Consider the following 18,962-nt stretch of genomic DNA (forward strand, 5'->3'; position numbering starts at 1 on the left):
ATTTGGCATAATACAGAATAATGCTCAACTATTAAGACAAGAGACAAGATAATCTAACCAATGCATCTCATAAATCGTACATAGAAAGGCCGTCCCTAAGAGAAATACAATTTTCCACCCATGCCAGGTATTAGTATATAAAAATACCCACAGATAGTCGTCTAGTCTTTCTTTTCTTTCATACTCAATTAATATTCAAAGTCATCGTCTACCGATGGACCTTTGTTCTTCGTCACGCTCTCCTGTTTTCTGTACATCTCTGCAACTTGTCTGCTGCTTGTTGCTTCGTTGGGCTTTTTATCGTCTCGAATCTTGATGAAGCGGGGAAATCTCAGACTAATACCCTTCTCGCCTGCTGGATCTACGCCTTCTTTCCATCCAGCCTTGTATCGAGGACTGAGGGTCAAATCTGCCGTCTTAACTTCCCACACATAGCGTGGCTCAAACCACACATCAGGTTGGTGCTGTCCACCTGTAGAGTGTGAATAGAAAGGTTTGGGGCGGGCGATTGTGATTTCGGAGAGTTGAGCATGGAGGTCTTCGAGGACTTGCTCTGAGAAGCCAGTGCCGATGTTGCAAACTGTCTCGTACATATCGGTATTAGGGTTGTAACAGGCTAGCAAGAATGCACCATAAACTGATGTTCTTTTGCCCTTGCCATAGTAGGCACCCAGGACAACGAGGTCAAGAGAGTCACCAACGCCAGAGAGATAATCCTTTTTAACCTGTTATCCGGTATTAGCTGGAGTTGAGAATCACATGGACAGACAATCATATTTACCTTGAGCCAATTTCGACTTCGCTTGCTGGGCTCGTATCCGCTTTCTTTCCCATCCAACATCTTCACCATTAGACCCTCGCAAGATGCCTTGACACTCTCATCCAAGAATGTCTGAATCTCATCTAGCTCTTGGCCGTTCATGTGAGTTGCCAATTGAAACTCGCCTTCAGTTGGAATAAACGCCGTGGTTAGGAGATCGCGGCGCTCGCGAAGTGACTTCTCCACGACTGCTTCTCCGTTCAGATATAGCAGGTCAAAGGCGAAGACGCAAACCTTGACTTTAATATCTTCGGCCTTTACATCCTTCCTCTTGCGAGTCATGAGTTGCTGGAAAGGCAATACTTTCTTCTCAGCCACATCCCAAGCTACAGTCTCGCAGTCGAGAACGAAGCTCTTTGTGTCTTCTTTGACCCATGCACTGAGCTTCTCAAGAACGTCGGGATACTTCTTGGATAGATCTTCCGAGTTTCGAGAGAAAATGCAAGCAACGCCCGAATCAATTTCTTTGGTCGATCCTTGGGTAGCAGCATCCAAGCCCTGAGGAGCATCTTTGGCCACATAATGAATCTGAGCACGTTCACCGTCATACTTGTACTCGCATGTGAATTTCTGGCCTTCAAATCGGTCCAAGACCTCTGTAATAGCCTTTGTTGGTTTGGCCAACATGGGCTTCAGGGGCACGCCAGGTCGGAGTTTGCAATGATCTCTCAGATTGGCGATGCCGTGTTGCATCATGGCTGGAATAATGACATCGTAGCTCGGTAGCTCGCTATCTCTCATTAGTTTCACGCCCGTAGCAACCAGAAGAGACCATGTACATACCTGTAAACTGTCTTGAGAATAGACTCGCCATTTTCCAATTCTGAAGTAGTGGGGATCTTTCCTCTTGCCTCAGCTTCATGTGCTACAACGGCTTGAGCCAATGAAACCAAAACAGTCTTGTCTGCCAAGCCAAGTCGAAGCTTTCCTTCCAAGAATCGGATAATGTACTTTGCTTCGCTTGGACCGCCCTTGTCCTTGTTAATATCCACTTTCTCCTTCAGATGAGAATCCGAAGAAGACAGAAGCTTCTTGATACCATCAACTTTGCGACCTTGGGCGCCGTTACCGGTAACAGTCGCAATATTCATCAAGCCTTGATGAACGCCTCTTACTGTCAGCGCTTTTGGCTTGAACATGGTTGGTTGCGTCGATCTGCTCTTCACAGCCACGAGACCAAGGTCACCAATCTCTTTCTGATCCGCCTTGATGACTTGGAGACTTCTTCCGGTTGTTTCACCAATAGCTTTCATGATCAGAGATTCACCAATACCGAGCTCAATGCCGGCGTAATCGGGTGCCAGCTTGTTAATCATGAGCAGGACGGTAGGCAAGAGGTCATCAGGAGTGAGCCGCATAACTTGGCGCAAAAATTTTGAGCAATACTCCATGATGATCAGCCGTTTTGTTGTCAGCTCAATAAGCGAAAAGGTCTTGCAAAGAGCTGCATATGGTACCGGGGTACCGGGCTGCCAATCGGGATATGCATCTTTCTCTTTCTTCTGAAGCATCGTCTGCTGAGCTTTGCGTGCTTTGGCAGCAACAGCTGGCTTTTCTTCCACCTCGCTGTCAGCCTCTGACGCTGATTCTGAAGATTGCTCCTCCTCCTTTGCAGCTTTCTCAGCAACATCCTCGCTCTCTTTCTTTATCTTGGCTGCCTTTGGCGACTGCGATCTCGACTTTGGGGTTGACTTGGGACTGCGTGACCTCTTCCTCTTAGCAGGACTGCTCGGAGCTTCTTCTTTCATTGGAGACGACTGAGGAGCTTCATCTTCGTCATCCTCAATCTTGGCCCTGGTTCGCCTTGCTCTTTTTGAAACTGGAGCTTCGTCCTCTTCTTCTTCTACTTTGGGCTTTACTTCTGTGCTCTTTTTCGGGGACCGCGGGCGTTTTTTGGAATCTTTTCATCACGAGTCAACTATTAAGCTCTGAATGGGGGCAGGAGAATAGCAAATCGTCTTACCCTTCTCTGGATCTGAATTCTCTTTTGTGCTTGCATCGCCCTCAGACCCCTCGTCTCCAGCCTTGCTTGTTTCCTTGCTCCCCGCCTTGGTCGCGAAAGCCAGTGTTGTTTGTCTTGCTGGTGCGCCTGCTTTCACCCCAAAGAATTTTCTGTGTACCAATTACAATTAGCAATTCAATTCGATTTTGAGCATACCACGGCCTCATATAACATAACATGCAGCATCAATTCCACCCACACACCCTATCGTCTGCTGCGACGGCTTCACATACCCCAGAGTTGCCTGTTTGGGAGCCATGACGTTATAGGATGCACCCGTAGATGCAGATGGCCAGCGACGAATCAATTGAGTTGATGCAAATCTCAGAAGAGCAAAGGCGTTGACAGAGCAATATATAGACCGAGGCCGAGCTGGTAGATCAGTGGTATTGGTGCCTAGGCACCGACAGCTGGTTCTGTACAGCCCAGCTAGCATCGCGGGTCAGAGGCGCGAGAATCAATTAACCCACGCGTTTCTGCCTGCTTGGGGTGGGGCATCACAACGCGTAGTTCACGTGACCTTGGTCTTGCTCAGCTCCAGTTGAAGTCTTGAAGAGAAAGGAAGAATCCGGGTCGGGCTAACTGCGGGCCAATTTCTTATCGCTGAAACGCCGTATCTTTTTTTTCTTCTTTCTTTTCTTGCGCCCCACGCAAATTAATCCCGCCCTATCCCCGTTGCGGCCTAGCTCAATCCAACAATCAAACCTCCATGCTCAACATTGCCAAATTTCGCAAAGCTAAACAGCTCTAAGAGCCCTTTTGCCATCTTCATCTATAACCTCTTCATAGAACTCCCGAGAGGCGCATCCAGTCGTCGCCATGTTCTCCAGAGCAGCTCTACGAGTTCCCAGGGCTGCGTCTCTGCGCACCAGGGCCCCTGCTTCCTTTGCCCTCGCTACCCGAGCCGTCACCACCGATGCCGCTTCAGCCTCCCTCTCCCAGTCTGTGCCCAAGGTATGTCTATTGCGCCTTTTCTTTGTGTCTCGACACGAAATGTCGATGGATGGGACGGACGAATTGGATATTCTCGAGAGCCAATGGCCAGCGAAAAGCGTCATGACACGAGACTAACAGCTTTCCCGCACAGTCCGAGGATGAGCCCTTCCAGGTTACTCTCAGCGACGAGAGCTTCGAGACCTACGAGCTCGACCCTCCCCCTTACACCATTGAGGTGACCAAGAAGGAGCTGAAGCAGATGTACTACGAGATGGTTTCCATCAGGTATGGAGCAACGAGAGCCTCGCGAGCTGCCTTGTCAAGGAAAATACTAATAATCGCTCAGACAAATGGAGATGGCTGCCGACCGTTTGTACAAGGAGAAGAAGATCCGCGGTTTCTGCCACCTGTCTACTGGTCAGGAGGCTGTTGCTGTCGGTATTGAGCACGCTGTTACCAAGGAGGATGACATCATCACCTCTTACCGATGCCACGGTTTCGCCCTGATGCGTGGTGGTACTGTCCGATCCATCATTGGTGAGCTGCTTGGTCGCCGTGAGGGTATTGCCTACGGAAAGGGTGGTTCTATGCACATGTTCGCCAAGAACTTCTACGGTGGTAACGGTATTGTCGGCGCTCAGGTTCCCGTCGGCGCCGGTCTGGCCTTTGCCCACAAGTACGAGGGCCGAAAGAACGCCAGTATCGTCCTGTACGGTGACGGTGCCAGCAACCAGGGTCAGGTCTTTGAGGCTTTCAACATGGCTAAGCTGTGGAACCTCCCTGCTCTGTTCGGCTGTGAGAGTAAGTTGAAAGATGTATCCTGAGCTATTTGAATTGATGAGTGACTAACACATCATAGACAACAAGTATGGTATGGGTACTTCTGCTGCTCGTTCCTCTGCTTTGACCGATTACTACAAGCGTGGACAGTACATTCCTGGTCTGAAGGTCAACGGTATGGACGTCCTCGCCGTCAAGGCTGCCGTCAAGTACGGTAAGGACTGGACCGTTGCCGACAAGGGCCCCATGGTTCTCGAATACGTCACCTACCGATATGGTGGTCACTCCATGTCTGACCCCGGTACCACCTACCGTACCCGTGAGGAGATTCAGCGCATGCGCTCAACCAACGACCCCATTGCCGGACTCAAGCAGAAGATTCTCGACTGGGAGGTCGCCACTGAGGAGGAGCTGAAGAACCTTGACAAGGCTGCCCGAAACCACGTTGCCGAGGAGGTTTCCGCCGCTGAGGCCATGACTGTCCCCGAGGCCAAGGCCGACATCCTCTTCGAGGACATCTACGTCAGGGGCACCGAGCCCCAGTACATCCGTGGACGTACTACCGATGAGAACTACTACTTCTCCCAGTAAATGGAAATAAAATGACCTTACAACGCTGATGCACCCCGCCACATAGCCCTTAATGATTCCTCAAAATTATCGCCTTTTTTTGTACTACATGCTTTTAGATAGAGAGGGCGGGAAAGGTCCAGATGGACATTCTTAATTGTATGTTTGTTTGATGACCTAAAAAAATGATAGAGTGCCTTTGTGTATGAGAGCTTCGCGGTCTTTTCTTAGAGGAACATAAAATTGGCTGGGGGGCTCAGGAAAGCTTGCCTAATCGGGCAATTGAAAAAAATTCCAGGGGGCCTCCGAGATCGCACAGCGACGGGGTGGGGGGAGATGCTGAGCTTTATCAAAATGCTGTTTAGCTGGGCGTTGAGAAATAATGTTGCAGTTTGATGGGTTTGAAATATCTATATATAAAAGATATTTCTTTCAATGTTGATAAATATTCTGAAATTCATCTACATTGGTTCTCCATAATTCACTCTTAAGAGATGATATGTGATGATTTTGACGGTATTATTTACTAGCAAAGATATATAACAATACTTCAAAATTCCTAACTCTGATAAGAAGAGTAAAGCTTTGCGAGACTAGTATCCCCAGATAGTAGCGTTTCGGGGTCATCGTATTCCAAAAGCTTCCCATTTCCGAAAAGAGCAGCCTTGTCATAACGATGAATGTGCTCTAGGCGATGCATGACCGCCAGCACGGTGCAATCTTTAAAATCCGTGTCAACAATCTCTTGCATAATTGCTTCTGTTTCGTGATCGACACTATTATGACCATTAGCAAAGGCAGATGAAGAGAAAATAAGGGGAAAGGATCATTCATTAGCATCGGAATGCAGTGGAGTTGGCTTACCTGCTCATTGCCTCATCTAGGATGAGAATCCTACTCCTTTTCACCATGGCCCGGGCAAAACATAATAACTGCTGCTGGCCAGCCGACCAAGATGACAGGTCAATCTCTTCATCTATCCCCCCTTGCTCCTCAACAATACTCCATAGTCGCACACGATGAAGTGCTTGTATGATATCTTCATCAGAAGCACGATTCAGGGGATCGACATTGAAGCGTATCGAGCCTGGTAAAAGGAAAGGATCTTGTGACACGACGTTTATGCGTGAGCGTACTTCCGCATTAGAGAGAGTCGATATGTCTATGCCGTCTACCGAGATGCTGCCTTCAACAATCTCAAGCATCTTCAAAAGGGAGAGTATTAGAGAAGTCTTGCCGCTGCCTGTTCGGCCGCAGATCGCAACATGATCTCCAGCTGTAATCGACAGTGATACTCCATTTAACACTGGCTTAGAGTTTGTTGTGAGACTAAAAGTATGAATCAGCCAAACTTGTCTTCTCAAGGAAAAATTAAGGAGCATATACCCGTAAGACGCAGTCCAGCCAGCAAATTCGATAGCGCCAGCCTGTGGCCAGGTGGCAGGCACGTATTCTGGTTTCTCATTCTGCTCTTCTTTCTCTGTTTCCTCCGTGAAGCGTTTAATTCTTGACACTGCACCAATGCTGGGCTCCAAGATTGTCCACATCTTCACCAACCTCACCAGTACTTCGTTGAATCCGATAACCGTAACCAGACTGACGCCGATGCTGCCAGCACTGAACCTATCCCTCAAAATAATGACTGTAGCGACAAGTAAGACAATCAAGACAGTAGTCACCATCTCCAGTACAAAGCCAAGCCAATGCTTGATGCAAGCCTGTAGATAAACCGGTCTCTGTGATGCATCAATGAGGCGATAGTTACGCTCTTGGTGGTACGATTGCCATCCGAAAGCACGAATGGTCATCGCCCCCGCAATCGATTCGCTAAAATGAGTAAACAATGGCGCATGAGCTTCTATGGCAAGTAGTCGGATTTGCCGCGATGTCTGAAGATAGAAGCTCTGAAGGAAATAGACAATAACAGCGAAAAAGGGGATTGTTACTCCTAGATATCGGGTAAATATAGATATAATGACGACTTTTGCTACGCATTGAACCACAGCTAATACAACTCATTAGCTAAATTTATCTTGAAAGATAAAGGAAAATAGTGAGCTCACTGGATGTATAATTAACCATGTTCATGGGCAGCTCCATATCCACGAGTTCTAGATCCCTGCTAAATCTTCAAACTTGCGGATCAGTAACAGTAATGATAAAACATGTCACATACTTACCTATTCAGTAGCTCTCCAAGATTACTAGTCGATCGAGAATAGAATGGTGCTCTGGCTGATGGTTATTCATAGCCTTGCAAGGCTTATTTCATTTCATTTACTCACTTGAGAGTCGTTTGTAGTAGATTCGAGTGTAGCTTAGCAGCCGAGCGTGAGATTATGGAAATGAAAACAGCCCTATGGTAACTTTGTGAGCAATGAATCCATCACAACGCATGACGGGGTCATAGTTACCAGGCGCATATACAGCCGCTCAATGTGCCAACAACAGCAAAGAGGACATAGATACCTAGATACATCCATACATCCTTATTGGGTTCCGAATTATTGGCATCAGACCACCATTTCATCCATATCGCTAGAGTCGCTATCAATACCAAAATGGGAAAATGAACACTAGAGGACTTACTTGAAAATTCAACGCTTAGAATCCAACCCGTGATAGTAATACCGTACAGGATAACAGTACCCCAACCAGAACTGGCAAGATAGTAAGCATAAACAGAGAGCTCGCCTTTTTTGCGTCGAATGTCAGTATGTTTGCCATCTGTCTCTTCAGAAATATCAATAGCAATGTCTGCCGCTATCTCGAAAACTTCTTCCGTTGTCGGTACAGTTGAAGGTTTAGTGGCAGATACATCATTGTCTTCATCGTCGGAGGCCAGATGCAATCCCAACTTGTTGATATAGCCATTGTTCTGTAGCAAAGATGCAGGAGTATCTTTCGCTGTGATTTTACCGTCTTCAAGGACGATAATGACATCTGCAACTGCCACTATCTTACCTAATTGTTTTGTGAGCAAGCTGTAGAAGGCGATGGACGAGGGCGGTTTACGTACGGTGGTGCGTGGCCAACACGACGGTAGCTCGCTGCCTGCGAAGAATCCCCCCCTTACCAAGTAAACGCGCAGAGATGACATCGATTGTATGAGCATCCATACCGCTAAGTACGTCATCAAGCAGCACAATCTGTTTTCTTGCATAGATAGCTCGAGCGAGAGCCTACATCAATTACAATATGTTAGTATACGCTGCGGGTAATCGACTGGCAGTACTAACTATGCGCTGCTTTTGTCCACCACTGAGATTGAGGCCTCTACTACTGATATTCGTTTGATCTCCTCTTTGTAACTGCTTTAAATCTGTATCAAGGCCGCAAGCAGAGACAACTTCATCATACCACTTCTTTTCATAAGATGAAGAGCTAAGTATATTCCGGCGAATAGTTGTGTTTTCGAGCCATGGTTGCTGGGAACAGTACGCTATATGCTTACAGTACGGCTGAGTTGCTCTCTGTCGAATCTCCGGGGATGATAAGTCGATCATTTCGCCCAAAATGCTACTCAAGAAAGATGACTTGCCGCTTCCCACTGGGCCAGTTATTGCAGTTATGGCTTCTCGATCTATGTCAACTTGTATATCTTTGAGTATTACTGGTCCGCTCTCGCTCCATTTAAAACCCTGGCTATATAATGAGATTGCATCGTCGTGAGGAGCGTCCAATGGCTCATCGGGCCCGCCTGGTGCCAGGAGATGAATTTCGGATTCATCTCGATAATCTGTATGACCGGGCTCATAGTAGTTCTCATCTTTGAGGCCCACAACTGTATAGTTGCAATATTCTTGGATGCGGTCAAAACTGCCTACACATCCCAAAACCTGGGGCATAGTCTGGATGAAATCTATGACTGGGCCTGTCAATAAACCGATAAGGGCAATAGAAGTAAAGGCTTGGGCCGTGAAAAATGATTGGTGAAGCCAGAAGACAGAGATAAAGACATAGACGGTAAATGTGGCAGCTGGAGCGATATTCGTTGGTGAGAGAGCTGGAAATATTGATTAGAACAGTTTTTTTTTGGAAATTTATCAGAAAAAGTTGAAGTGCATACAAAGCATTATAGTAGCAATTAGAAGCTCTCTATAAGTTTTAGATGTTTTTATTTCTCTTGATCGGAAGTTAGTCAAGAGAGTTGACACCACCTGTGGTAGTGCAAGCATCTTGATGGCTTTGATATCTCCGAGTAGGGCGGTGGTAGCGCGAAGCCTGTCTTGAACTTTTTCGATCCATGCCACTTGTGCTCTTTGAGTAGCTACCGATATCTGCGAGACAATGGCAATGAAGACTATGTTGGGTATTAGTATATGGACAAAGACTGCGCAATGCTGACGGTGGCACATCAAACGCACCTAGTACAAGGGCTATTGGAGCAAGGCAGGCCAGCGAGAGCTGTCTCTCCAGCAGCCAGCATGCAATTACGATGTCGAGAAAAGAAGCCCATGGGGCTATATCCATCTGACTTGCTATGCGCTCAATATCTGTGCCCATGATAGCTACGGCGGATATATCTCCTCCCTCAGTTGCACGAATGTCCAGAGACCGTTGATACACGAGGGCAATCAAACCTCCTCTCAGCTTGGCAATAAATCTAGAGGATTCGTATAAGTAAAGAGACCGCGATATCTGCATCGGAGATTGTCAGCGCATCTACTTGGCTTATTTAGATGTCCACATACAGCAATTCCCAGATATACAAGGGCCCATGCACCTATCAATCCCTTTCCATGGTAGCTGTTGGGATTCTCACTTCCGATAAATTCTATCGTGGTTTTAATGAGAAAGGGCTGAGCAAAAGTAAATGCTGTTAGGCATAATCTTGGAATCACGGCAGAAGGGTAGCTTGACAGATGGTTTCGAAGGCAAGCCTTAAGTAAGCTGTGCTTAGCCTTTGGATCATCTATGGATGATGATGTTAGTATCGATATACCGATCTGAGTAAGTTGAAGTATCTCCATCTTTGCGTTGATGCTCACATTTAGACCAAGTTGTGATCAGTTGGCGACGCAGTACCCTGCTTTGAAGCCTAGTATCAAGATAAGGTAAATCGTTTTGTGAAATGATCTTGGCATGGCCTGCTTTCAACAAAGAAGTCAGCCATGAAAAGCTGATTCTTGCCCAGAGTCCGCTAAACTCCTCCGGTGAGCCTGCAAAGAGAGGCTTCTTTTCTTCAATTGATTCCAACATGAGAGCGAAAAGAGTCAATGAAAAGTTGATAGTCATCAGAATTGGGATAGGACTCCCAGCCGCTTGTAGCCACAAAGTCCTGGTGCGTGCAATGTTTAAGAGGCTCAGGAGAAATAGGTACAGGTCAAGCACAGTCGAAGGACGAAGTGAGCGTGCATGACTTGCTCTGGAGAGGAGAGATGCTGTGACTGTTGCTACAGAGCTCAAGATGTCTGCAGGGAGTGATAGATTGGTTCGTAATTCAGCATACTGAGCTCTGAATACAAGATATATAACCTGTACGATGAGGATAGCGGCATATGCTATCTATGAAGACCGTAAGCTCGCTATGCACAGTAATAGACAAGAAGTGAGACAAACCGATTTCCACCGCCGCAAGGTCCTGGATCTCACCGTATACGCTGCTCGTTTCTTGAACAGCCCCCATATTTGAACTGGTGTAAGAATGAGAAATAAAATCGCTGGTAAGCCAACAAAGAAGATGTCTTCGAACAGAAGAGTAAAGTCGAATGATCTACATCGAGGATCGACTTGAGGCCCAAAGGACCGATCGCTATTAGGCGGGCAGCTCATCTCCTCAAAAGATGGCAATTCTCATTGTATATCCATCAATTGGATGGAGTAACATGATTGAATATGAAAAGGTTAGATAAATACACGTATCAAAGGATGAGGATAAGGTGACGCGCAATAGGTACCTATTGGAAGGCTGCCGAGGAGTGACATCAGATGGCCAGCATGTACAGGTACCAGGCCTTTCGGGCTAGCATAGAGAGTTTCTAGCGGAGCCAGACAGTAGGAGAGGCCGCCAAGCCGCCAATCTCGATTATTTAGGGCCCATCGGACGCTACATGTATCCTTCAGCTACGCCTACCGAGAAGAACACAATCTCCTAGTAAGGTAGGTAGTATTGCGAGTTGTTAGCGCTCAGATGTATCGATACCTTGACTTTATTAAATTTGGGGTACGTAGATTACAATGCGCCTACAAAAGTGCCTTGCACCCAAATCCTTACATGCGGAGCACATGCTTCTATAATCCTCTCATTGTTATCACGACCAACAGTCTTATACCCCAATCCTTCGGGGCTTGGACCTACTTAAGAGCATCCCATTTCGGGAGCGTCTGCCGCTGGGCCGCGTTAACACCGCTCGCAGCAGCAAATCAGAATTATACACACAGCGTAGTCTAACGGCTCTTTGGGTCTAGAATTTGAGGGACCTCAGAGAATTGGATCTTTTTTGCCATGTTGGTACAGATTGGGCATGTGAATGAATACGAGCAGGTGAGGCGGTGGCTAACCGGCAAAGGTACATTATGCCACTGATCCAGCACGCATTGTCTCTCACCACATGTACCTAGGTATTCTACAGTCGTGGACATATTCTATTGATATTTGTGATGTATCTGTATGATGCGGCCATTTATCTCAGAGCATAGCAGCCTCTCGTAATAGTAGTTTGATGAACGCTTAGCTCGCCAGCGTGCTCGCCTTTCCATACATTGCTTATCACCAATTCCCCTCTCGATCAAAACGGGCGATCTTGTTGAAACAGGATGATATAATCTTCATAAATTACCGCTTAGATTTCTCAATGGCATCTGGCCTTATCGTACATGTTGTTATCAATCATTGCGGTCCTTGTCTTGCGTCTCTTTCCAACGCTTCTCAGCTTGAATATTCTGCCAAAACCTCCACGATGCCAGCGCCACTGCCAACGGCGGGCATCCCAGCATCAGCCACGACCACCACTCTGGATTCGCAGCCTTGAGCTTGCGCAGCTCTTCGTCTATCTGGGCCTTCAAGTCGTCCTTTGATCCGTCGTTCCACAGAACGACTCCTTTCCCCTCGCCCGCGGACAAGCATCTCTTTGCCTTTAACCGTACATCCATCTGGCTCTTGACCCTGTTTTCTGCATCTTCCCTGCTCAGTTCTGGGTTTCTGTCTGTCAGCCTCTTGAGCTGCGTCTCCGGCTCTGTGACGGCAACCACCATAGTCACTCCGCAAAACTTGTCCAGCTTGCTTTCAAACAGTAGTGGGACATCTAGCACCACCGCCCAGTATCCTTTCAGATAGCAGGCCGTTACCATCTTGACCATGCCCAATCGCACAGCCGGGTGTACAATGCTTGAGAGCACCGCCCTGTTCTTCTGCATCTGGGGCTCATCACCAAAAACAAGTCGCCCCAAGACAGTCCGGTTCAGCGGCCGGCCTTTGCCAGCGGGTCCATTTTCTGGCATATCGTCTGATGCTGGGAGGAGCAGATCTGGTGCCATAGGGCTAAAGTGCTTGACAATTGCACGATAGCCCCTTGTGCCGGGCTCGACAACCTCTCGGGCCAATACATCTGCGTCGACAATGGGCAGTGAATGAGGCGCTGATGAGAGCAGCGAGGATACTGTGGACTTGCCGGTCGCAATGGACCCGGTTAATCCGATTATAAGCATACTTTTTGGCGAAGTGACCCCCCGGATTGACCAGAGTCAGCTAACTTTGGCAAGGTCCGTTACTTTGATCAGGCAAGATGAGGTTTGTAAAAGGAACCGAGGTGAATATGCGATTATTAGCCGAATTCGTCCTACAGTGCCATGCGATTGCGGGGAGCTTGTGAAATATTAATGTGAAATATATATGTCGAGACTCGTCATTCACGCCGCGTAGCTAAACAACAAAAAGTGTCCAAAATAAACAATCTTATGACAAAAGAGGGATTTAAAATCTTAAATGCAAAGTAGATGTAAACTATCAACGTATGTAGGCTTATGAGCAGCTAATTTGTAGGTTTTTAGTGGGCGGCGGCTAAAAGTTAAGGTAGGTAAAGTAACATTGAACATCGCTGGCCAATACTTTTCCATCACCTTTCGCATTGGCTTTCCGTCAGTGTGTGTGTGTGCAATGAACATAATCACGACTGGAAAGACTGAAAATATACCACATAAGTACATGCAACAACCAGCAAAACAGATCCACCAAAGAACCTTGGCAATATCTGGCTGGCTTTTAATATCACGCTTTTTTCTAATAGAAATAAGTCATGTTCGAGGTCGCCAGTTCATGCATTCCAAGAGTCGCCCGTTATGGCAAATTCACATACTCGGCTAAACACCAGTGTCTCAACCATGCCCACCCTTCATAAAGTCGGCCCTTCCCCAGCATTCATTGTCTGAATATATATGAACCGTTTCCATCCTACCTTGATGTGCTCGAATATTTGAAGGCAAGCACGACTTATCCTCTGATACGATCAGAATAAGCTGTGACTTTGATTTCATTTATACAAATATCATTAGCAAAGTTTCCTCCAACAGGGCCTATTCTTAACGTATTCTACTATTATCAGTTATCTTCCTAGCAATTCTACCTCATGATGGCCATCAAACGCACGATACTGGCTGCAGCTCTTGTTGGAGGAGTATCTGCTCTGGTAGCGTCCAAAGCGTCTGATATAATCTGTGGAGAAATCTGCATCGATGGGGTAGATGACTGCGGCCAACCATTTAGAGGGTACAAGATTTCCCCTTTATTCTTCTCATTTGCGATACAATTTCCATAATTCATGTATACGACATATGCCTCATGCGAGATTAGGCGATATACTGACATAAGAACATAAATAGCTGCTACGATCCCTGCATTGAATCAGCTCCTGTACCACCTCCCTGCTTAGCTCCCATGATCACGACCTATTATCCGACTCCTGTACCAACACCCACACCAGGAGAGATTGCAAACTGCAGCACAATTACTGTGTGTGTGGATGGCATAAATAGCTGCGGTATCCCATTTGGCGGGTATGTTTTCTCTATCTATGATACTAGGCCGAGAGTGGTGATGCTAATGTGATTGATATAGCTGCATTCCGGATTGCAAGCCTTGGAACATCTTCACGCCTCCATGTCCAGCCGATCTCATTGATATTGTTCCATGGGGCCCTGAGACTCCGGGAATTCTCCCTTTGGGTCCTGCTATCCCAACGCCTTCGATAGAAGGACCAGTGCCAGCTGTGGCACCAGAACCGACTGTCGTTCCAGTGCCGACTTCAATACCAGAACCAACTGCAGTGCCAGTGCCGACTACAGTACCAGAACCGACTGCGGTGCCAGAATCGATTACAGGACCAGAACAGATAGAGGTACCAGAGGAGATTGCGGCATTAGGGGATATTGTACCTTGGAGCCCAGAGGGAAGTCAATGGGCATGGGGATGGTAGTCTAGCGACTTTCGAGATTAATGGGCCTGCCCCTACCATATGCGAATTCACAAAAAAATAACAGCCTAGAGCCCATAAACATTTCCAAGTACGTGTTCTAGTAGTATGAGCTCCTGGGCGTTCCGCCAGTTGTAGAAGCCGATCCCTCTACCAAGGTTTCGTCGTCAGAGCTTGCCTCTCCACCGACGTCTTCGGTTTGGTCTGGAGGAGCCCGCATAGCCTCCAACACCTCTCGATCTAAAACAGGGGGCTGATAGGGCTTGATTGTATGAATCTCGCGGCCAGATGGCATTTTGTTTATGAGAACGCCTATCGGCGGAATAGGTCGCGTATTCATCTGTGACGCCGGTCAGTTAGTGAGAAACGCAAAATGTTAATGTAGTGTTTTTTACCGTATCATTAATCTTATTCCACTTCGCGTCCAGCATTTCGAGAACTCTAGTCTCTTCCGACTTGCCGGCATCAGCTCCCCAAGCAGCCTCTTTATCAACTCGGCGATCTTCTCTCTTCTCGTTTAGCCCTTTAATCGCACGACTAAAGCCAAGCCCTTTCTTTTCATCCTTGACCTCTACACCGAGCTCGTGCAGACCAGCGCGTGCCCATGCAATTCCATCCGCTGCCTCTCCACCCAGCTCAGCGTCAATGCCAAAGAATCGACAAGCTTTTGCTCGACTAGTTCGCCGTAAGTCTTCCAAATATCGTACAAATGCAGAGCTGATACCAGTTGATCCTGATTTGGCTGATTGGCACAACGCCGCAGCTTGGGCAGCATGCTCAGATGCGGCTAGGCAGAGACGGGCATAGAGATGAGCTCTGACTTTTGGGATATCTGGGGCCTTGAACATCCATTCTTTATCGTTCTTATTCCTATCCTGAGCTACAGCTGCAGGATAGGGATCATCTTTCAACACGGCCAGCAACGTTGCCTCTGCATGACACAGCGAGGCTAAAGCACGGAGCGTCGCAGAAGAGACGTCGACGCAAGGGGGGCTGCCGGCAACTTGCTCGCTTCTTGCGGCGATATAGTTATATATAGAAGCTGATTCTAGCAGATACTTGGTTGCCGTTGTCATAGCAGTTGTTCGTTCCTGTATGCCCTGAAACTCTGTAGTTGTGGAATACAGAGGCTGAAGCGTTGCCCTTGCCATTGAGACATGGGCGAAGCCCAAAGTAGAAAGAGTAAAATAAATTTCATGCTCAATGGAGATGATTTTGACTCTAGGGCGCTCGCGCCCCGGCACAATGTCGCCAGAAAGCGTTGGTCTCCATGAGATGGACGGCGTCGTTTCCAACACGGTGCTGACAGCCTCGCCACCTACTAGCTGGTTGCTCAGCCCAGCATCAATGGCAAGAAGGTATGGAAGATACTGCTCTAGGCTGGAGATGACTGTACGGAGATTCGACGTCTGCGATGAGGGAGGCAGTCGTTTGTGCTTCTTGAGCGCGTCTCTCACAACCCCGCGATATGTACTTGCACTGAGGGGCAATGAAGGATGAGAATCGCAGCTAAAGGATGACGAGAAGGAAAAGGCCGAAGTTGTCGGTAAGACAAATGGGAATGGCATCCTTGGAAGTCGGTGGTGTTTTAAGGCTTGAAAATTTGGCCAAAAAGCACAAATGGCGGAACGAGAATATCTGGTTGCTTCCGGGGTCTTGGCATTTACATGCTTCCAATTGGCAAATGGCATCACGACACAGTGCCGTACAGCTGCTTTTCCCGTACTGTATTACAAAACGCAGCTAGGCCACTTGCGAGCTGTTAGCAACAACAGAGCTGTTTTACAGTAGCCGCTAACTAGTATTGCCCCGCAGCCTATCGCGTCCCTAAAGGAATCTATGGCCGAAGTCATTCAAGGCCATTCTACCGGATCGAGCCAGCCAATTTATAGAATCCAATGTCAAATTAGTTCTATAGGCACTATAGGCACTGTAGCGGAAAAGAGAGTAAAATCAAGATTCGAATCGGCCATAAGCTGTCTTCCAAGCAATATTTGACAACTTGATTCTTACTATATAATACTGAAGGGGTATTTTATTTTAAAATTGTACATCCAGTACCTAATTATTTATTTTACAATTCATCTCTACTGCCTCGCAGCGGTAGGTGATGCTCATGATTCAAAACTGCTGCTGGCATCCAATGGCAAGCACGGGCGAGGGCCCTCATAGACTAGGTTGAATCCATCTGCCTACACTCCAGAACCAAGATCAGGAGCACCGCCGATTGGTAGAATAAATTATCAGGGAAGAGACGCTACAAGCAGCAATGATATTACGATGTTACTGAAGTAGTATTTTGAGTATGGTGTCACAAATGCAGGAAACAATTCAAGGACGCATATAATGGAGGAAGCAGAAAAAACTAGAGACTGCTCCATAAAAAATACACCTGCAAAAGATTAGGAACAGGATCCAAAAATTATATAATAGACGGCAGTAGAAACAGTAGAAGCAGTATACATGCACCTGCCTTTAATATACCTTCCTATCTACATCCGGAACTAAGAATGGTAGATCCGATTTTTATGTCTGCCACAGCGGCACACTCTCACACCTTTGACTTTGGTCGAGTTTGCCCTGCCTGTAATGGGCGAATAGCTGTTTTCGCCAAGAAGAATCGTATTCCTGCAGAGGTAGCTCTTGTGGTCTAGCGAAACTGAGCTGCGGCGGGGTTGAGAAAGGGAGATGTAGACGGCCTCGTCTTCTCTAGGTAATCCCAAATGATCTGGCTGACCTTGATCAAACTTGCTGACCGCAATCAATCCAGGTGGTATTGACTCGATAGCGCAGCAGCTTTTCCTGCCCCTATGATTGCCTTGGTGGGTATCAGCATTTTTAGAACTCGTTTAGAGTTAGCATGAAGCTCTGAAGATTGAGGCTATGAAACCAACTAGATCCTGAGCTCCATCCTTAGCGGAAGCTAGAGCCATTGACGAACGATTACAGTCAGAGCCGAGCCTCTCGTACAATAGCTCAGAGTGACAGGCGATTCCCAAGGGTCAGATGGCCCAGTGAGTGTCCCTGGTGCCAAAACGCGCCGGCGCGTATTTATAGATAAATTTCATAATGAATTATGAATAAATCAAGTAAAAGATATATGTAGTAGAGGTAGTAGACGATAGGGCCATAATTTACCGAGTAAGAAGGGCCGAGACTTTGTGGCCTCGGCTTCTACATAAACCGCAAAAACATAGCTATAGGTAAATTGCATTGTCCATTTCCGCCGGACATGATTGTCTGGTATAGCATATCTTTGAGTGCTTGTGATGATTGTAGCGATGGAGAGAAAGAATGTCAGAAAACAAAGCCTTCTCTTTGACAAACAATAGAGTGAATCATTTCGCCTGTGCAGAGAACGAATCATTTCACCTGTGTGGAAGACGCATCGAGCAACCATAATTATGATGACAATTGTATTGGGACAGGTATTTAAGCAGCGCAAGGCTGAAGCTTAGTAATGAGAAAATGGTAACAGAAGCCTCCCAGGTAATTTTACGCCACAGTGCGACGCCACAGCTGCTGGGCCAAAGTTGATGCATGTGTTCCGGCTTTCTCCTCCAGCTGCTTAGCCGAATTGTCAATGGCGCCGTTTTGATTGGCCGTGCTCCAACTTCCATCGAGGCCCTATAGCCGAGGAAGAGCCACTTCTAGCTCTTAGCACTTTCATGACGACGAGAACTTCCAAGCCGCCCGAAGTTGCAGCTCTCAATTGATCGGTCGCCGTGAGGAAATTGACATTTTACTCTCGCCTTTCAAGGTATCTCCAGCAGCGGGCTCGGCTGGGTCTAATTTGCAAAAAAATCAATCCCTATCTGGGCAAATCCAGTTCTCCAGCACACATCGTCGCCCTCGACCATCGCCACCATGACCGCTCTCCGCTCCTCTTCGCGAATCCTGAGCTCCTCCAGGGCAGCTTTCCGACCCAGCGCTGTCTTCTCGCGCTCCATGGCGTCGGTCAGCGAGACCGAGCAGCCCCGGATCAAGTCCTTCTCGATCTACCGATGGAACCCTGATACCCCGACCGAGAAGCCCCGGCTTCAGACCTACAACATCGATCTCAACAAGACCGGTCCCATGATTCTGGATGCCTTGATCAAGATCAAGAACGAGCAGGATCCTTCCCTGACCTTCCGGAGGAGTTGCCGAGAGGGTATCTGTGGAAGCTGTGCCATGAACATCAACGGCCAGAACACCCTGGCATGCTTGTGCCGAATCCCCACCGAATCTGCCTCGGAAGTCAAGATCTACCCTCTGCCTCACACCTACGTCGTCAAGGATCTGGTCCCCGACTTGACTCACTTCTACAAGCAATACAAGTCCATCCAGCCTTACCTGCAGCGTGATACCCCCGCCGAAGATGTAGGCGGGGGGGGGGGGGGGGGGGGGGGGGGGGGGGGGGGGGGGGGGGGGGGGGGGGGGGGGGGGGGCGGGGGGGGTGTGT

At 47.7% G+C, this 18,962-nt stretch overlaps 8 protein-coding genes across 8 annotated transcripts in view; 3 read left to right on the top strand and 5 right to left on the bottom strand.

Moving 5' to 3' along the window:
• Positions 1–31: 31 nt before the first annotated feature.
• GGI43DRAFT_331164 (uncharacterized protein) lies at positions 32–2,776 on the bottom strand. The gene is made up of 3 exons (XM_083201972.1): positions 1,604–2,776; positions 782–1,550; positions 32–725 (listed from the first exon to the last, which is right to left on the bottom strand). Exons 1-3 carry the CDS (start codon positions 2,566–2,568, stop codon positions 189–191), a joined length of 2,271 nt encoding a protein of 756 aa, XP_083062097.1. The 5' UTR covers positions 2,569–2,776; the 3' UTR covers positions 32–188.
• On the bottom strand, positions 2,706–3,363 carry GGI43DRAFT_401074 (uncharacterized protein). Its single transcript, XM_083205527.1, has 2 exons — positions 3,056–3,363; positions 2,706–2,932 (listed from the first exon to the last, which is right to left on the bottom strand). The coding sequence occupies exons 1-2, from the start codon at positions 3,256–3,258 to the stop codon at positions 2,728–2,730; spliced, it is 408 nt and encodes a 135-aa protein (XP_083062098.1). The 5' UTR covers positions 3,259–3,363; the 3' UTR covers positions 2,706–2,727.
• A 53-nt stretch (positions 3,364–3,416) lies between these two features.
• GGI43DRAFT_331260 (dehydrogenase E1 component domain-containing protein) lies at positions 3,417–5,602 on the top strand. The gene is made up of 4 exons (XM_083201973.1): positions 3,417–3,776; positions 3,910–4,043; positions 4,105–4,559; positions 4,618–5,602. The coding sequence occupies exons 1-4, from the start codon at positions 3,642–3,644 to the stop codon at positions 5,127–5,129; spliced, it is 1,236 nt and encodes a 411-aa protein (XP_083062099.1). The 5' UTR covers positions 3,417–3,641; the 3' UTR covers positions 5,130–5,602.
• GGI43DRAFT_401079 (multidrug resistance-associated protein) lies at positions 5,590–10,962 on the bottom strand. Its single transcript, XM_083205528.1, has 15 exons — positions 10,671–10,962; positions 10,100–10,616; positions 9,803–10,023; positions 9,476–9,749; positions 9,178–9,411; positions 8,348–9,114; positions 8,128–8,290; positions 7,698–8,072; positions 7,523–7,646; positions 7,394–7,465; positions 7,289–7,339; positions 7,172–7,236; positions 6,495–7,113; positions 5,973–6,437; positions 5,590–5,884 (listed from the first exon to the last, which is right to left on the bottom strand). Exons 1-15 carry the CDS (start codon positions 10,881–10,883, stop codon positions 5,668–5,670), a joined length of 4,377 nt encoding a protein of 1,458 aa, XP_083062100.1. The 5' UTR covers positions 10,884–10,962; the 3' UTR covers positions 5,590–5,667.
• A 704-nt stretch (positions 10,963–11,666) lies between these two features.
• Positions 11,667–12,895, bottom strand: GGI43DRAFT_331345 (dephospho-CoA kinase). The gene has a single exon (XM_083201974.1). The coding sequence runs from the start codon at positions 12,756–12,758 to the stop codon at positions 11,937–11,939; it is 822 nt and encodes a 273-aa protein (XP_083062101.1). The 5' UTR covers positions 12,759–12,895; the 3' UTR covers positions 11,667–11,936.
• Positions 12,896–13,466: 571 nt separating this feature from the next.
• Positions 13,467–14,698, top strand: GGI43DRAFT_331347 (uncharacterized protein). Its single transcript, XM_083201975.1, has 3 exons — positions 13,467–13,815; positions 13,929–14,102; positions 14,164–14,698. The coding sequence occupies exons 1-3, from the start codon at positions 13,676–13,678 to the stop codon at positions 14,519–14,521; spliced, it is 672 nt and encodes a 223-aa protein (XP_083062102.1). The 5' UTR covers positions 13,467–13,675; the 3' UTR covers positions 14,522–14,698.
• On the bottom strand, positions 14,267–16,173 carry GGI43DRAFT_331362 (uncharacterized protein). The gene is made up of 2 exons (XM_083201976.1): positions 14,914–16,173; positions 14,267–14,858 (listed from the first exon to the last, which is right to left on the bottom strand). Exons 1-2 carry the CDS (start codon positions 16,084–16,086, stop codon positions 14,619–14,621), a joined length of 1,413 nt encoding a protein of 470 aa, XP_083062103.1. The 5' UTR covers positions 16,087–16,173; the 3' UTR covers positions 14,267–14,618.
• Positions 16,174–18,079: 1,906 nt separating this feature from the next.
• Positions 18,080–18,962, top strand: part of GGI43DRAFT_401096 (succinate dehydrogenase iron-sulfur protein subunit SDH2) — a 1,475-nt gene continuing 592 nt past the window's right edge. The window contains exon 1 of the mRNA XM_083205529.1: positions 18,080–18,880. Within this exon, the coding sequence (XP_083062104.1) occupies positions 18,386–18,880 (495 nt within the window). The 5' untranslated portion in view covers positions 18,080–18,385. The remainder of the gene's footprint in view (positions 18,881–18,962) is intronic.

Source organism: Trichoderma evansii, assembly GCF_050947405.1.
Source record: "Trichoderma evansii strain SZMC 28006 chromosome Unknown GGI43scaffold_6, whole genome shotgun sequence".
NCBI classification, from domain to species: Eukaryota; Fungi; Ascomycota; class Sordariomycetes; order Hypocreales; family Hypocreaceae; genus Trichoderma; species Trichoderma evansii.

Bases quoted from the DNA above. Each gene is read 5' to 3' on its own strand.
- GGI43DRAFT_331347 (XM_083201975.1), top strand. From the start codon at position 13,676: ATGATGGCCATCAAACGCACGATACTGGCTGCAGCTCTTGTTGGAGGA. The intron at 13,816-13,928 runs GTACAAGATTTC...GAACATAAATAG, and splicing joins TGCGGCCAACCATTTAGAGG to CTGCTACGATCCCTGCATTG. The intron at 14,103-14,163 runs GTATGTTTTCTC...TGATTGATATAG, and splicing joins TGCGGTATCCCATTTGGCGG to CTGCATTCCGGATTGCAAGC.
- GGI43DRAFT_401074 (XM_083205527.1), bottom strand. From the start codon at position 3,258: ATGCTAGCTGGGCTGTACAGAACCAGCTGTCGGTGCCTAGGCACCAAT. The intron at 2,933-3,055 runs GTATGTGAAGCC...ATTGGTACACAG, and splicing joins CCCAAACAGGCAACTCTGGG to AAAATTCTTTGGGGTGAAAG.
- GGI43DRAFT_331345 (XM_083201974.1), bottom strand. From the start codon at position 12,758: ATGCTTATAATCGGATTAACCGGGTCCATTGCGACCGGCAAGTCCACA.
- GGI43DRAFT_331164 (XM_083201972.1), bottom strand. From the start codon at position 2,568: ATGAAAGAAGAAGCTCCGAGCAGTCCTGCTAAGAGGAAGAGGTCACGC. The intron at 1,551-1,603 runs GTATGTACATGG...AATGAGAGATAG, and splicing joins ATTCTCAAGACAGTTTACAG to CGAGCTACCGAGCTACGATG. The intron at 726-781 runs GTAAATATGATT...ACCGGATAACAG, and splicing joins GAAGTCGAAATTGGCTCAAG to GTTAAAAAGGATTATCTCTC.
- GGI43DRAFT_331260 (XM_083201973.1), top strand. From the start codon at position 3,642: ATGTTCTCCAGAGCAGCTCTACGAGTTCCCAGGGCTGCGTCTCTGCGC. The intron at 3,777-3,909 runs GTATGTCTATTG...TTTCCCGCACAG, and splicing joins TCTCCCAGTCTGTGCCCAAG to TCCGAGGATGAGCCCTTCCA. The intron at 4,044-4,104 runs GTATGGAGCAAC...ATAATCGCTCAG, and splicing joins TACGAGATGGTTTCCATCAG to ACAAATGGAGATGGCTGCCG.
- GGI43DRAFT_331362 (XM_083201976.1), bottom strand. From the start codon at position 16,086: ATGCCATTCCCATTTGTCTTACCGACAACTTCGGCCTTTTCCTTCTCG. The intron at 14,859-14,913 runs GTAAAAAACACT...CCGGCGTCACAG, and splicing joins GGAATAAGATTAATGATACG to ATGAATACGCGACCTATTCC.
- GGI43DRAFT_401079 (XM_083205528.1), bottom strand. From the start codon at position 10,883: ATGAGCTGCCCGCCTAATAGCGATCGGTCCTTTGGGCCTCAAGTCGAT. The intron at 7,647-7,697 runs GTAAGTCCTCTA...TAGCGACTCTAG, and splicing joins TCTAAGCGTTGAATTTTCAA to CGATATGGATGAAATGGTGG. The intron at 7,466-7,522 runs GTAACTATGACC...AAGTTACCATAG, and splicing joins AGCGGCTGTATATGCGCCTG to GGCTGTTTTCATTTCCATAA.